Here is a 16960-nt window from a genome sequence, read left to right as displayed (position 1 = left end):
GCACACTTGAACCCTGGGTAAGTTGCTAAACACTTGGATTTTTTTTTTCCTTCTTTTTTGGAGCCTCTTTTAGAAGAATTAGTTATTAGAGGGCATCAATAGGGTCTTATTTGGAATGGCACTCAATATACTTTACTAAAGCTTATTTGAGGGACATTTGGTAAGAAATTTGGAAACTGATCCCGGAAGCACCCACAATCACACTGTCATTCAGATTTGCTCTTAACTGAGAATAAAGCACTTTGCACAGATACTTTTAAAGAAGGTTCTATAGACTGTGACAGAACAGTCCCCATTATCATTTGTAGAATGAGTTGATAAGTTGACACAAGTTTCGGCCTCCCTGGGCTCCCCAGGAATGGGTGTTGCTGAGGATTCAGTGCCCCCCTTGATCTCCAAACACGTCTTCAATCTGGGAGTTGAATGGATTCTCCTTTCCAAGGATCTTGGGCCACTGGAGCTGCATCTTCTTCCAGAACTGATCTGCGAGCAGCAGCAAAGCCACCTGCAAGAGACAACACAAAGGAGGAGTAAAAGGGAAACTTTGAAGAGGTAAAGAATCTACTGTCAAGGTTACATTCCTTTTGCGGCAGACAGGCTCTAAGGTAGCTCCCGTGATTGCTGCCTTCATGCCTTTGTATCACCCCTTTTACTTGATGTGGGTGGAAACTGACACTTGTTTCTAACCAATGGGAAAGGTGTGGATGTTACTTCTACCATTCCTTTACATCAGATATGACTCTGCCTTGCTAGCGGACTTTCTCTAGAGACTCTCCTTGCTGCATTGATGAAGTAAGAAGCTATGCTGGGAATCCATGTGGCAGAGAGCTCACAGTAGCCTTTGGGAGTTTGGGGTGGTTTCCAGCTGACAACCAGCAAGAAGCAAGCATCCTCAATTCTACTACCATAAGAAAACAGATTCTGCCAACAACCCCAGTGAGTTTGGAAGAGATTCTTTTAACAATTGGGCCTCCAGACGAGAACACAGCTCAGCCCACATAACTTGATTTTAGCCTTGTAAGACCCTGAGCAGAGGTCCCAGTTAAACTGTGCCTGGACCCTTGACCACAGAAACTGTGAGATAATAAGTGTGTGTTGCTTTAAGCTACTAAGTTCTGGTACTTCATTACAAAGTAGTAGATAACTAATATGCTTTTTCAGAAATCCATTTGTTCATTTATTTGTGGACAGCTAATAAGTAGTATAGGCCTAAGGCTTGGATTTTGGAAATGAACAGGATGAGTCTCAGATGAATAGGAGCTCCTTTCTACAAAGGGAACCAATTATGCAAAGGGACACCACTAAACTCATGAAGATGGCTGTTGTAGGGACGTACACAGCTGGAAGAAGAAGAGGTGATATTATTGATTGAATTGTGTTCCTCTCAATATATGTGTTGGAATCCTAACCCTTATACCTGTGGTTGTAATGTAATGATGTTTCACCTAATATAATGTAATCATCTTTCACAATGCAATCCAAGGTAATGTCATTAATAAATCAGTTGAGGTCATACCAGTGAGGGTGGAGCCTAAACCTAATCAGTTTTGAGTTATATGAAGAGCAGGATAGATAAGGGGATGAGCACCCACACAGATAGGGGAAAAGCTGCCATGTGAAGACTGCCAAGAACCGAGGATAGGGAATTGACAAGGCTGAGACCCTGATTTGGACTTTCAGCCTCCAGAACTGTGAGAAAATAAATTTCTGTTCTTTAAAGCCACTCACTTGCAGGATTCGTGTTATAGAAGCACTAGGAAACTGAGACAGGTGCCAGCTCTGCTGAAGTGGGGTGCAGGGACTGTTGCTCTCTGGAGGTGGTGACAACAAGTAGACTTTTCAAGGAGTTCACTAGATGGATTATATGAGGAAATAATGAACATTGTCGAGGACACAGAAAATACAAAGGCAGTGGCATGGGAGAGAATGGCATGGTTGGAGAACTATAGGAGCCTGAGAGATGAGTCTGGAGAGGTCACATGGTAGGGTCAGGAACCTGAAGGAAGCTGTTAGTGTTGAGGGTCTGGCTGGAGCACCAGAGTGAGGGATCATTAGCTTAATGCACAAAAGGCTTTTCTCTGGCTCTTATCGCCCAATGTCCACTTTTCAGTTCTATGTGGCACACCAGATTTTGCTTTATTCATGATGTTAGCAGGATCTTCTCTTGGTTGTCCAATCCTCTGCCTTGTTATCCACCACGCTTTTATTGAATAGTCTCTTTCTCTGCAGATAATGCCTGCATTTAGCAAATGGGACCTGGGTTGGCCTTCAGGACCCAGATAGCTACATCCCAACAGTGGTTTTGGTATGAACTGATGGAGAAACATGATTGCTGAGGGCCTCATAAGGCATCATATTGTTCCTAGAGGATTCTAAGGAATCCTTTTGAAAGCATGTGAACATTCTCCTCAAGATATTTCACTTTTACCCTTTGAACAGGCAGTGCTGCCGGCTCCCTGTGTGGCATTGGGCAGCCCTTTTCCACTCTCTGGGCCCTGATTCTCTCATTTGTTAGATGAGTTGGCTAGTGTACATGACCTCTAAAGCTCCCTCTGGGTTTAAAGTATGTAAGATTTTAGCACTTGTTAAAAAAATTACAATTAATGAAGTCACTGCATTAAATATCCCCAGTACTTAAATTTGTTCCCACAAATTTAAATTAAATTCTGAACTGCATCCCAAATTCCATTCATGCAACTACATGGTCTTGATTTCATATCCATGTGGTGTCTAGCACACACACATACACTCACACATACCAACACACATACAAACATAAACATATGCACATGCATATACACACATCCACACATACCACACATACACACAAACACACACACACATCCATGTACATAATATAAAGCACATACACACATACATACACACATACATGGATATACACACAACACACACACATACATACACATATACACACACCACACACACATACATACACATATACACACAATACATACATATACACACAGACATCTTTGCACCTTACAAGTAGGATCAAGTGAGAGACAAGTCATCAAGCCACAGATTACTGGGGACCCTGATCATCTCACACACACAGAGCAATCAGTGTCTCTGAAGACAGAGTACTGGTCTTGTAGCTTTTTTTTTTTTGCAATTTTTCAATAAAGCAACTGCTCCTAGATCTGTGGAAAATTACTGATTCTTCTTTTTCTGTATTTTGTTTTCCTTTCAACTTTGTATGCCTAAACTGTTTCTCAAAAATTGTGTGGTCCCAAGGCATCTGTGGCCATGTATTTCCCTATCTAATTAATAAGAGAGGAGATGTGGGGAGGGTAGGGAGAGGGAAGTTAAAATGAAAAGGTAACTGTTTGGCTCAAAAGCACTTAGCTGGCTGTCACGCTAATGGAGATGAAAATATTTTGAGTGTGCGTTGCTGATATACTGAGTGTAAAATGAGAGTGGCAACATAGAGACTAGTCATAAAATGACCCACTGTAGTCATTCATTCATTCATTCACTTGATGAACATTTACTGAGCACTATGGACACCTCAAGAGAGCTCTGGTGGCTTAGTTCTAAGGCATTTGACTGCTAACCAGAAGGTTGGAGGTTCAAACTTAGCAATCACTCTGTGGAAGCAAGACCGGGCAATCTACTTCCATAAAGATCTACCACCTCGGAAACCCAAAGGGGTCGCTATAAGTTGGAACCAACTCGATGGCAGTGAGTTTGTTTGTTTGTTTGTTTGGATGGGTATCTCATATAATCAGTCTCCTGTTGTAATGCCCATGATGCACTGCATAGGGCAAGGCACAGAGACTCCTTACTCTCATTATTCATTCTCATTCTTGGACACAAATATTCAAGCAGTATCTATTCATTGTAGGAACATTTAAAAATCAGTTAAATGAAAAGAGAAAAAGAAGAATACAAGTAATCTGTAATTATAATAGAGGTCCAGATGATTGCTGGGAAATGGGGTGTTCTGGTTAAGTGGGGACTTTCTGGTTAACAGAACTAGGCCCTTCTTTATTTCTTCTTTCCTGTTTGAGTATCTTTCAGAGTCTGCTTTCTTGCTGAGCTGCATATTAAAAAAAAATCAGTTGCCATCAAGTCAATTCCAACTCATGGCAATCCTGTGTGTCAGAGTAGAGCTGTGCTCCATAGGGTTTTCAATGGCTGATTTTTCAGAAATAGATCACCAGGACTTTCTTCCAAGGTGCCTCTGGGTGAACTTGAATCCGCAACGGTTGGCAGAAGAGAGTTCTAACTATTCTTACCACCTGTAGCAGAGAGTATTGACTTTAACAAACAGGGGTTTATTCTCTTACAGGTTAGAAGGCTAGAAGTCTGAGTTCAAAGTGCCAGCCCTAGGGCTGGTTGAAAGCCCCTCAACCTTGGGCTTCAGCTCTGTGTCTTGCTCACAGCCCCCTGAAGCTAGAAGCATTTCTTGGCTCAGATAGCTGTAATTATAATAGAGGTAGCCACTGCTAACACTGCTGGTGGGGTCAAACTACTGACCTTTCAGAGATTAACTGCTGTGCCACTTTTATGAAGTGGTTGTGTGTGATTAAGTCAGTTGGTCTTAAGTAAAGCCGATTTTCTTTTGTAATGTAACATGATCAATCAATCAGGTTAAGGTCTTAAGAGTAAAAAGGAAGTTTCACTAGAGGGCTGTTCTGCCTCCAGACTGCAAACAGATATTTTGGCAGAACTCTCACTCACTTTTCCCATTGCCAGTCCTATCTATCTATCTATCTATCTGTCTATCTATCCATCCATCCATCCATCCATTCGTCATCCATCCATCTATTCATTATCCATCCATTCATCACTATCTATCTATCTATCTATCTATCTATCTATCTATCTATCATCTATCTATCTATATCTATCTATCATCATCTATCTATCTACAGTGAAACTTGTAAGAGCTGGAACTTGATGGGACTGCCTTGTTATGCCAGGTCTCCCAAGTTTTCCATCTTTGACAGGATGCAGTCTTACCACTTTTCTTCATTTTAAATTTTTAAAATTGTGACTTGGGTGAAAGTTTACAGAGCAAATTGGGTTTCCATTCAACAATTCATAAATATTTTGTTTTGTGACACTGATTGCAATCCCCACAATGTAGCAGCACTCTTCCCACTTCCCCCTTGTGTTCACCATTTTCCTCCATCCTTCTTTCCTATCTCTTCCTGCTTTCTTAGCTTTATCCCTGGGCATACTCTGCCCTTTTGATCTATCATGGTTGATTACTCTAAGTGCATATCTCCCTAGTGTTATTGTTCACCTTATAGGCTTGTCTATTATTTAGTTAAAAGTTGAGCCATGTGGGTATGTTCAGTTCTAGGCTTGAAGTGCGTCTAAGGGCATTTGGGGTTTCCACCAGTCTCTATCAGACAAGTAAGCCTGGTCTTTTTTATGATTTTGAGTTTTGTTCCCCATTTTTCACCCACTCTATCCAGGACCTCCTATTGTGACCCCTTTTAGAGTCATCAGCAGTGGTACCTTGGGACCATCTAGATCTTCTGGTCTCAGGCTGGGGTTCAGGTGATCCATTAGTCCTTTGGACTAATTCTTTGCTTGCATCTTTGATTTTCTTCACTTTTGTTTGCTCTGGACAGGGAGAGACCAATAGTTGCACCTTAGGCAGCCATTTGCAAGTTTTAAGACCCCAGTTACTACTCACCAAAGTAGGATGTAACATATATTTTAAAAAATACATTTTATTGAAATATAATTTATACACAGTGGAATACACAAAACTAAAGTGATACGGGTCAATTTTTTTTTTTTTTTTTGCAGTGTTCCCTCCCCTCTCCTCTCAACCCTGGTAACCAACAAAGAAAGTTTCCTTCCATATATAAATCTTTCCTTGACTTTTTACAATAATGAACTAATACTGTATTGTCCTTCTGTGATTGACTCATTTCACTCAGCGTAATGTCCTCCAAGTTCATCCATGTTATGCAGTGTTTTGCAGATTCTACATTATTCTTTAGTGTTGCATAGTATTCCGTTGCGTGTATGGACCATAGTTTTGTTATCCACTCTTCTGTTGATGGGCAGGTAGGTCGTTCCCATCTTTCTGCTATTGTAAATAGTGTTATGATGAACTTGGATGTGCATATCTGTTCTTGTCCTGGCTTTCACTTCTTTAGGATATACACCTAGTAATGGCATTGCTGGGTCAAATGGTATTTCTAATTCCAGCTCTTTAAGGAATCACTGTACTGCTTTCCATAGTGGTTGTATCATTTTACAGTCCCACCAGCAGTGTATGAAAGTCCCAACCTCTCCACATCCTCGCCAGCATTTATTTTCTGTCTTGTTGAACTTTGCCATTAGTGCTGGGGTGAGATGGTATCTCATTGTTGTTTGTAGAACACTATTTTTGGACCATGTTATCCCAATTGAGTTTAGTGTCCGAGACTATGGTCCTGAGCCCCCATGCCCAGCAACTCATTCCCTCTAGGTGTTTGGATATGACTTAGAAGGTTTTGTAACTTTGCACCCTTCATGCTCTACTACATTCATGGATATATTTGCTGCACATACAAATCTATATGTAGAGATATTCTCTGTCAAATCTTTATATATTCACGGCTTACCACTTTTCTATCACTTGTGTTAGTGGGAAATATTTGCGTTTTCCTTGTCTGACAGTTTTCTGCCTTACACAGGTTCCAGCTTCCATAGGTTTTACTTTATCTACTTCTCACTGGCTCTGTTTCTCTACAGAACCCTGACAAATCTTACATATAGTCTGTCTTCAGCAGTGAAGAGGGTCAGGCTGAAGAGAGAGGAGGGGAAGTCATGGAAATGTCCTTGCTTGCAGTAAGAGTTTTAAGAGGATGGTTAGAGGAGCTGCCAGAATGATGAGAGGTGAGGAGATTGTTTTAGCAGAAAATGTGGCTTGGGTCAAGTTTCTAGGATGGGAGGTGTTAAGGATGTTTCAACAGGCAGTCCAGGCCAAGGACCCTGTGATTGGTTGTGGCTCCTTCAACACTTTCTGTTTTACTGTTGTCTGATTTGGGGCCCAGAGATCTTTTAAGTGTCTGTTCACATGCTTAACTTGGCAGAGATTTTTAAGAGTTGGTATTTGAACAGTAGAATTGTTGTTTCTTCAGAGACCACACATCTGGGTTTTGGGTGTTTGCAACATTTTTTTTCCCCCTAAGTCAATTTTCTTCCCATTTTTTTTAGCAGTTGAAGTCTACACCCTACTCTCTGAAGAACTTGCTTTCACTTTAAGACTCTAATGATCCCTAGGTCCCCGATCCAGTGAGCCCTTCTGTGGTGGGATGTTTCTAAGATGAACTTAAATGATCCTTGCCTCCTTGTTAGTCATTCCTGGTATAATTTTGCCTCCTTGTTAGTCATTCCTGGTATAATTCCTCTGCCTTGACTGTGACGGGACCTGTGACTTGCATCTGGCCTATAGAATATGGCAAGGTCATTTCAGTGATTAGATTACATAAACTTGTGACATGTGTCTTATGAGCAGACTCTCTCTGTTGCCAGTTTGCTTTACACACTTGGATGAAGCCAGCTGCCGTGTTGGAGAGGTGTATGTGGCAAGGAACCAAGAGTGGCCTCTGGCCAATGGTCATTTATGAACAAAGACCCTCCATCCAACAGCCTTCAAGGAACTACGTTCTGTCAACATGTGAGCAATTGAACCAAAAGTAGTTAGACCCTTCCTGCAATTCCCTAGTTAGGTTTTGGGAAGAAATATGGCAATAGATAAACTCTCCTTATCATGGTAAAGGGGTCCGTCCCAGCTGGTTCTGTGCTGACTGGAACTGGTTGAGGACAATGGTAGGCACTTGAACAAGGTCTGAGTCTGCCCTTTTGGTTGGGATTATGTCCTTGCCATAAGGAAGATGTTCTGAGACCCAACCCTTCTCATTCAACTCTTTCAAAATGGAAATGATGTGGATTCCTGTAGCTGCTCTGTGGTCAAGGATTGTCTATTAACACTGCATTTGCTGGAAGGAACACTGTCTGGAGGGGAGTATTTGGGGACATGAAGAGACTACCTGCTATGACTTCAAGTCACAACTGTGTTCTGGTAGCGCTCACATCTGTATCTAGAGCCCAGATTCCATTCCTGAGATCTAAATTTGTGTATTAACTGTGAAAAGGACATTTCTACTTGGATGTCCTGTTATTGTTGTTATGTGCCATTGAGTCAGCTCTGACTCATAGTGACCCTGTGTACAATAGAATGAAACACTGCCCAATCATGCACCATCCTCACAATCCTTGCTATTTGTTCTGGTTACCTAGTACTGCTCTGACAAGAAATATACCACAAATGCGATGGCCTTAACAAACAGGGGTTTATTCTTAAAATTTGGAGGCTTTAAGTCCAAGTTCAAACTGCCAGGCTTTAGGGGCTGGGTGAAACCCCTCAGCCTTGGGCTTCAGCTCTGCCTCTTACTCCTGGTCCACTGAAGCTGGAGGCTTTTCTTCACTCAGATAGCTGCTGGCTGCTGAGGCTGACAAGCCTAAGGTTGACAAGTAAAAAGGCACAGTCCCAAACACAGATGTTACCAAACTACATGGCAGGCCATAAATTCAAGTCCACTGTAAGTCCTAAGGTTGACAGAGCATGGCAGGCTACTGAATAATGACACGGCTACATGCAGGGTCCAAGTGTGCCATAAGCTAGAGACCATTCCCAAAGCTGCTTCTTATATACAGGAAGCAGACCACATACCCAAAGCAGCCACTCAGCTGCTTGTGGTAGATTCCACCATGGAGATGATTGCCAGTCTCATCATGGAGAATAACTACCACCAGCTGCCCAGCCACTCAACCAGGCCCGGCCAAGTTGACACACAAACATAACCAACACAGTATTCTTGAGGCCATTGTAGCAGCTACTGTGTACAATGTTTTGGGGCTATTCATAAAGTTTTCCAGTAATATATCAGGGAGTGTTTCATTGCTATTCATGAGGTTTTCACTGGCCAATTTTTTCAGAAGAGGATGGTCCCGTCCTTTTCTCCAGTCTATCTTTGTTTGGACGTTCTACTGAAACCTGTCCACCATGAATGACCCTGCTGGTATTTGAAATACCAGTGGCATACCCTCCAGCCTCACAGCAACATGCAAGCCACTACAGTACGACAGACTGACAGACGAATGGTGGTGGATGTCCTGTAGGCCCTTTCAATTTAGGCCCTCAAACAGAACCAACTTTTAGTCATGAATTCTCTTTGGTCAAACTACAGTTGAGACAGAGGAGGGTTAGATATTCTGAGGTGCATCACTCAGATTTTTTTTTTTTTAAATTTTAAACAGTGAGGTGGACATTTAATTAAAAAACAGTTGCTGTGGAGTCGATTCCAACTCATCGCAACCTTGTGTATGTCAGAGTAGAATTGTGATCCATAGGGTTTTCAATGGCTAATTTTTTGGATGTACATTACCAGGCCTTTCTTCCAAGGTACTTCTGAGTAGATTCGGACCTCCAATCTTTCCATTAGCAGCAGAGCACTGTAACTGTTTGCACAGATAATGCAGCAATTGTGGGACTCCACAGTTTATTCGTTTGTTGTTAGAATGATATTGTACTTTTTCTTTTCTTTTTTTTAATTGAGACAGTTTTAGTCCTGCCTGTGGGTATTCACTAGAGCTTGGCCAAAGGAGGTTTCCCTTCATTCAGGCTTCTGAGGGGATGCTAAGCCTCCCTATGGTCTGGATGACCATTGAGAGCGAGGCAACCAGAAGAGAACACCCAAGGAGTGATTCTTAGGTTTGTATTCCTGTCATTACTGCATCACACTTACCAAAGGCTGGGTCAGAAAGACTATAGTGATGGACAATTGCCTGAGGGTAAACGGTCCATACAAGGCTATAGAGCAGCTTTTAAACTTTTAAGAGTCACAAACTACTCCACACAAAACTACTCCCCTACCCACTCTAGTAGGAGCTCTGGTGGCTTAGTGCCTAAGGCATTTGGCTGCTAACCAGAAGGCTGGTGGGTTTGAACCTCAGAAGGAAGATTGGGCAATCTACTTCCATAGTGACACTGCCTTGGAAATCCAAGGATGGGTTGCTATGAGTCTAATCTGACTCGATGGTAGTGAGTTTGGTTTGTTTTTTACCCTTTCTAGTGGACCCGCCAGCCACTCCTCGGAAGGAAGATGGGACAATCTATTTCCACAGTGATACTGCCTCGGAAACCCAAGGAGGGGTCTCTATGAGTTGGGTCAGACTTGACAGCACATAACAACAACAACAGTGGACCATGTGAACCTCAGCCTACATGACTGTGAGACCAGAAGAACTAGATGGTGTCTGCCTACCACTGTTAACCACTTGGGAAGGGATCAGTGTAGGAGATCCTGGATAGAGTGGGAGAAAAATGGGGAACAGAACTCGAAATTGTAAAAAGGACCAGGCTTACTTGACTGATTGACTGGTGAAACCCCTGAGACTATGGCCCCTAGTTGCCCTGTAGACCTAGAATTGAACTCACTCCTGTTTTTTGGCTTCCAACCAAAAATAGACAGGTGTATAAGTGGCTAAGACACTTGCCTGCTAACCAGACGGCTGGCGGTTCAAACCCACCAGCCACTCCTCGGAAGGAAGGTTGGGCAATCCTACTTCCGTAGTGATACTGCCTCGGAAACCCAAGGAGGGGTCGCTATGAGTCAGGGCTGACTCGACGGCACATAACAACAATAAGGTGAACATTTATACCAGTTAGGTACACTCCTTAGAACAATCAACCAGGGGAGATTAGAAGGGCAGTATTTGCACAGGGACATAGCTCAGAGGGCAGGAATGCATAGACAAGAAGGACACAAGGCAAAGGTAACCACAGGGAGGAAGTTGGAAGAGAGCTGTTAGATTATGGGGATTGCAATCAAAGTCATGAAACAAAATGTGTATGAACTGCTGTACGAAAAACAAATTTGCTCTGTAAACTTTCACCCAAACACCATAAAAAACAAACACCCTAAAATGAAATAAAACTACTTCCCTACCCCCTTTTTAAAATCAGGAAATTAAGCAACTCCTGTATTTATAACAAATAAAAGTGGATAACGGGGGGGGGGAGGGGTAGTCCATGAGGGTTAGAGTCTTGCCCTCCCACACCCTTGCTTTGTGAAGAGGCCCTAGTAGGGCTGATTTTCTGAATTCTACTTTGAAATCCTAGATGAGAAACAGCTTGTACGGCAGGTTATTTCTAAGGACACTGTTTTCTTCTCTTACCACAGCCTTTTTTAGGAAGATCCATAGAAGGAACTTCTCATAGGTTTCATTTCCAGGAGCATTTACCATCCCCCGCCACCCGTCCCAGAATCCTTTGCTTCTACCCTGCTTATTTTTTATTTTATGGAGGCCGTGACTTAGGCCCCTTTTGCATCAGCTTCTAGGAAGCACAGAGCTGATTCTGTAGACCATCTTTGGCCATTTCTCAGGACTTCCTTGTACCCACTTCATGGACAGGAGAAGTGAAGTCAGGACTCCAAGAAGATAAAGTTTCTACTTTATTTTCTGTCATCCCTATTTCTGCTTTATTTTTATTTAAACTTCTATCTTAGGCATTTTTGTAAGTTATGATAAATCCTTCCTGGAGCAAAATGAGATACAAATTAATATATGACTATATTAAAAAAAAAAGAAAGAAACAGAACAATTGTCATGGAGTCAATGCCAACCCCATGTGTGTCAGAGTAGAACTGTGTTCCATGGGGCTCTCAGTGACTGATTTTTCAGAAGTAGGTCACCAGGCCTTTCTTCCAAGGTGCCTATGAATGTACTGGGACTGCCAAACTTATGGTCAGTGGCACATTAACCATTTGCACCACCCAGGGATGCCCTCAAATATATAAATACATTTTAAAATAAATAGGCATAGCCTTCAGCAACCGTCCTGTGCCCGTGTTTACCTCATTGGGGTGGAATCCATCGACAGGTTCAATAAGTTGCCAGGGCTGCCCACCTCTCCTCTGCCACTCCTCTGTGACTGTAGGACACAACCAGAGGGTTAGAGACATGCTTCCACAAAGAACCACCAATGTCCAAGAACAAGGATCTTGACAAATGCTGTAGGAGCTGCCCACTGCCCTCCTGGCCTGGTTCATTGCTTACTATTGCCACCTCTGAGCTGTTAACTCAGGCTGGGGCTTTCTGAATAGAAATGATCTTCCCATTAATTTCCAATCAGAAAGACAGTGTGTGAGAGTGTTGGATGGTGGAAGTATGTGTCACAGGGAGAATGGTGAGGAGAGATGAGCTCTAAAATATTCAACACCCATTTAACTCCATCTCATTTTTCAGTGGGGTGGTAGGACAGCATTAGAGGAGCAGGAGGGGACAACTAAACATTTTGTTAACATTTCCTTTCATGAGCTGCCATTTCCAGACACTGCCTGTGTATGTCAAAAGAAATCACTTTTAAAAATCATACAGTACAACAGCAATATTATTCAATTACACAAAATTATCTGAATGTCAGATTTAGAGGGGGTACGGCTACAGAGAAAATATTATGAGCCCCAAAGTGATGAAAAGCAATAAAACCGTCTTTTAACATAGGTAAGAGACCAAGAATGTCAGTTGCTCCAAGGCAACAGCACAATTAACTCTGCATTGTAATATAATATAGTCCATAAGAACTCCACAAGGAAATTCCAAATCCCCAGGGAGCCTACAGAGAGAAAAAAATTCTGAGGCTGCTCCTTCTGGATGGCCCAAGCTCTCACTTCCCTATGTGAAGTGAGGGAACAGGCACAGCTAAGAATCCTCCAGCTTTTTTCTCTTCACCCCACACAAAAACTGAGGGCAGAGACCTGTGCCTTTTTTCTTTCTATCCCTCTCATTCCAATGGAAGGGATGGAGATTCTTTTGAGGACTTTGATTGGGCAAGAGAAGCTGGACTTCCCAGGGATGAATCAATATTACAATGTTTTGAAATTATTCCTAATTTCATAGCATGTCACCTCCACTTACTGTCTACTCCCTGTCCTACCTGCCTGCCTTGGTCAGAGCTCAGGAAAAAATTCATGGTGGTGGTTTGGAGTCCTGCACAGTGAATCTCCAATCTTGGGTAGCTTATTCCCTGGCAGAACAGCCACCACGGAGCCACACTCTCATATTTTGCTTCTGGGTTTTATAAGAGTTTGTCAGTAACTTCAACCGTTGAAATTTTATATAGCCTTGCTATATAAAACAATAGAGTGGTTATGAAAAGTTACAGCTACAAGGTTATCAGGCTATAGTTAATCTATTCATAGTGGAAGATATCAGTTCCTCACATGATTATTATGTCTGCATGGGTTACTGCATATCTATAGATGTCAATATTATAAAACCTAAAGACAGGATCATTAATTCACAAGCAAGAGTTCACGGTTTTATGTGTAGAGTGACTATTTTCTGTTTATTTATCTCAGGGTGAAGTTTTGTTTTCTCAGGATAAACACAGTACCAGACAGTGGCTTCTCTTTCCCCTGATGGAGTTTAGAGTGGGAGGTCCGATCAAGGGTAAGATGATTGTCTCCTTCCCACTTAGAATTGTAATTTGAAATAGGCAAATGAGTGCCTGTTTGTTCTTCAGAAGAATGAATTTAAGCTCCTTAAATAATCATGAACAACCATTTGATATTTGGTGTGTAACTTAATTTCTTCATCTGTAAAGTCAATGAAATTCTGCTAATAACCAGCTTTCCAGAGATGAAAGAGAAGCCATAGAAGATGACTTAGAAGCTCTTTGATGAACAGCAATGCTAGTAGTTATTTAAAAAGAAAAAAAAAAAAATTGCTCCCTGGTCAGCCCTGTGAAGTTATTGGCTATTTTTACAAACATACATGATGGAAGTAGGACCAGGTTTAGTCCAACTGAGTTGTCTTGGAAGCTGGGGGCAGATGGTGGCATATTTAAACTGTCAGTGTAAAAATGGCCCTGTCGGCCAAATGGCAATTTCCTTCCTTTGCCTGGGAGATATGGTGCAGGGGAAGAAAAAGGACATCACCTGTTCAAGTTGGCATTTCCTGACGGGAGGAAAAATTGCTACCTCTGTTTAGTTCATAACCAGTTGGAGAATGAGTCAGCAAGAGACAAAAGAGTCTTTGGAAATGAGCTATCATAGCTCAGTGCTGGACTGAGGCTGTCAGAGCTGAAACCGCATAGGTTTAGTGCCTACCCTCAAGTGACAGGGAAGTTCAACTGCGATTTGCTCTGTCACAAGGATGTGAGATTGTAAATTTTAGTATCATAAAAATGAAGATATTTGTGATGCAATAGTCAGTTCATATACAGTACAGAAATGAGAGGAGAGATTTTCCTGTGACTAATGAGACTGCTGATGGCCCAGGACCAGGCAGTGTTTTGTTCTGCTATGCATAAGGTCACCATGAGTTGGAGCTGAGTTGAGAGCAAATAACAGCAACAACTGCAGATTTAATAAGTGACTTGGCAGAGTTTTTATTTCTGGTAAAATGGAGACAGTTGTGATAATGAGACACACTTCTACCATATTTCCTCAAAGGAACTCAAAGTGATGCATAAGCATAATTGGGGATGGGATGGGTGTTGGACATTGAAAGAAAATAAGCATCTATTATAGACCTTGGAAGGATGTAAGAAGTGTTTTACATACATTGATAATGGTAGTGGTAGGAGGATGCAGCTAATACTTACTGAGTCCTTCTGTGTGCCCGACACTTCTAGTACTTTGTAAGCTTTGTTTCACTTAGTCCTTACATAACCTCTATGGTTAGTTATTTCTACCTAGCATAAAAGGTAACAAAGGCTGAGTAGTTATTTAATTTCCTCAAAGTTTCATAACAATTCTGTGTCTGAGTTGTCAGAGGAACAGTTCTATCTGATTGTCAATTCTAGGCTCTTTCAATAATAGCATAGTACACCCACCATGAGGTAGACCAGATATCTAGGATGGTGAACCTGTTGTTTACTCAGAAAGATAAATCCCTTTGTCTACTCTGGAAAATGCAAACATTTCAAGTTAAAAATTCCCTTTTAGTCTGGACCTAAGTCAAAACCTTACTAGACTTTATAGGTAAGAATGAAAATGCTAGGTCTTTCAGAAAAGGATGTTGTGGCACCTAGAATTTAAATGTATGATGCTGTGCTGGAAGTTCATATTAGATCCCACAGCACCATTTTTCGTTTCACCTTTCTTCACTATGTTTGAGTGTCTTTTCCAACGGAGTGCCCACGAACTGCATATGGAGAAGATGATGAAGACCCTGTAAGAAAGCTGGACCTTCACATTTATTTTTAATATATGTTGGGAAATTATAAAATTTCAGGACATCCCTTGAACTGTTGACAAGAATTGCAAAGCAAGAATTACTATACCTCAGTAAAGTCACTGACTGCCATGTTGATGTAGGGTGTTCAATTCAGTTTAGCTGAACTTCATGCTTTTTAATAGAGTTGATTGTTGTTGTGAGGACAAGAAAGGGCTGATGAGCCTCAGCTTTTAAGCGTGTTAGGTTACAGGGCAATGCTGGCCCATATTGGGTGAAAGGCAGAGCTCTTTTTCTCTATCCTCTATCCATCTGTTTTGTTGATTCAGCAGATCCCTAGGTAGCACAAACAGTTTGTCTTCAACTACTAACCTAACTAGTGGTACCACAGAAAAAAGGCCTGGTGATCTGCTTCCATAAAGATTACAGCCAAGAAAACCCCATGGAGCAGTTCTACTCTATAACACATGAATTTGCCATGAGTCTGAATCGACTTAATGACAATGGGTTTATAGTCTCAGCACCTACACAGCTGTTGACACACAGTAGGACTCAGTAAAAATCTGATGACTGAATGACTGACCAAGCTCTTGATTCTGGAGCAACATAGTCTTTTTCTTAAACTTTAATAGGATTGTTTAAAATTCAGGTTTGGATTAAGTAGGTCTGAGTGAGGCCTGGGATTCTGCATTTCTACTTAGCTGCCAGGTGATGCTGATGCTGATGGTCCCAGACTACACATTGAGTAGTAAGGGTGGAAGGGATAGGTGCTCTTTACTGGGTTCTTGCTTGTACCAGGCATAGCATTTAGGAGGATCTCACATTGTTTCATGAATTATGCAAAGATTTGTTAGGTAGATGGGGTATCACTACACAAGTCTGCAAAGGAGACTTAAATATATTCAGGGAATTGTCTACAGTCCCAAAGATAATAAGTGACAGAGCTAGAGATCACTTTGGAAAACAAAAAGGTCCATGTGAATGTTAGACATTATTATAATTTTAATAACTTTGTCTATATTCAAGGCTGGTCATGATCAAAGATCACATGGTGGTACATTTGTTTATACCAGGACTTCATTAATGAGTTTTTAACTCTGCATTTTAATAAGAGGTTATTTATCAAAATGTCTCTCCCTGTGAGAGAAATGTGCATCACCTAGGCAGGAAATCTAGTTAAGGGAGCTCAATCTTATTGAAAAGATGCTCAGAATTGAAGTACTAGTGTATACAATGCAAAGTATGTCAGCTAATGTAATATTTGATAATTCATGATGGCCATCTGCTCCATCCCAGATGCTTGGGTGGGGGTTGTTGGTGGTGTGGTGATGGGGAGAAAGAGTTGATAAACTCAGGATGAGAAACCTTCCATTTTGGTGCATACATTATAAAGCTTTTCATTAGAGTCGTCTTGGCTGGCAGTCAATCAGCAAGGGCCTTTTCTCTTATATTAAAGTGCTCAGCAATGAAAACGAGTCTGGAATGATTAAAGGCCATAAATAATGCTTTCTTGGAAAGATATAAAGGATAAATCAGTAGCTCCAGTGAACAAGCCTAATTTTGAGTTGTCACATATCAGTGATCCCAGCATTGGGATCAGTGACCCCCGTGTTGGGATCACTGACCTCAGCATTGGAACAGAATGCTAGAAAGGAAGCTTAGTAATATTCTTTCCAGAATACTAGGATATGGATTAATTCATCTTGCCAAAGATAGATTCCCGGCTTTTCCCTCAGAGATT

At 41.6% G+C, this 16960-nt stretch overlaps 1 protein-coding gene across 1 annotated transcript in view; it reads right to left on the bottom strand.

Annotated features, from left to right (window-relative positions):
• Positions 1-376: 376 nt before the first annotated feature.
• Positions 377-16960, bottom strand: part of AOAH (acyloxyacyl hydrolase) — a 344354-nt gene continuing 327770 nt past the window's right edge. The window contains exons 20-21 of the mRNA XM_007950097.1: positions 11895-11971; positions 377-505 (exon numbers count right to left, since the gene is read on the bottom strand). Of these exons, the coding sequence (XP_007948288.1) occupies positions 377-505; positions 11895-11971 (206 nt within the window). The remainder of the gene's footprint in view (positions 506-11894; positions 11972-16960) is intronic.

Source organism: Orycteropus afer, unplaced genomic scaffold, assembly GCF_000298275.1.
Source record: "Orycteropus afer afer isolate SDZICR_OR568_19922 unplaced genomic scaffold, OryAfe1.0 scaffold00263, whole genome shotgun sequence".
Classification (NCBI taxonomy): Eukaryota; Metazoa; Chordata; class Mammalia; order Tubulidentata; family Orycteropodidae; genus Orycteropus; species Orycteropus afer.
Note: the sequence above shows the minus strand (reverse complement) of the source record. Positions and strands in the feature narration are given on the sequence as shown.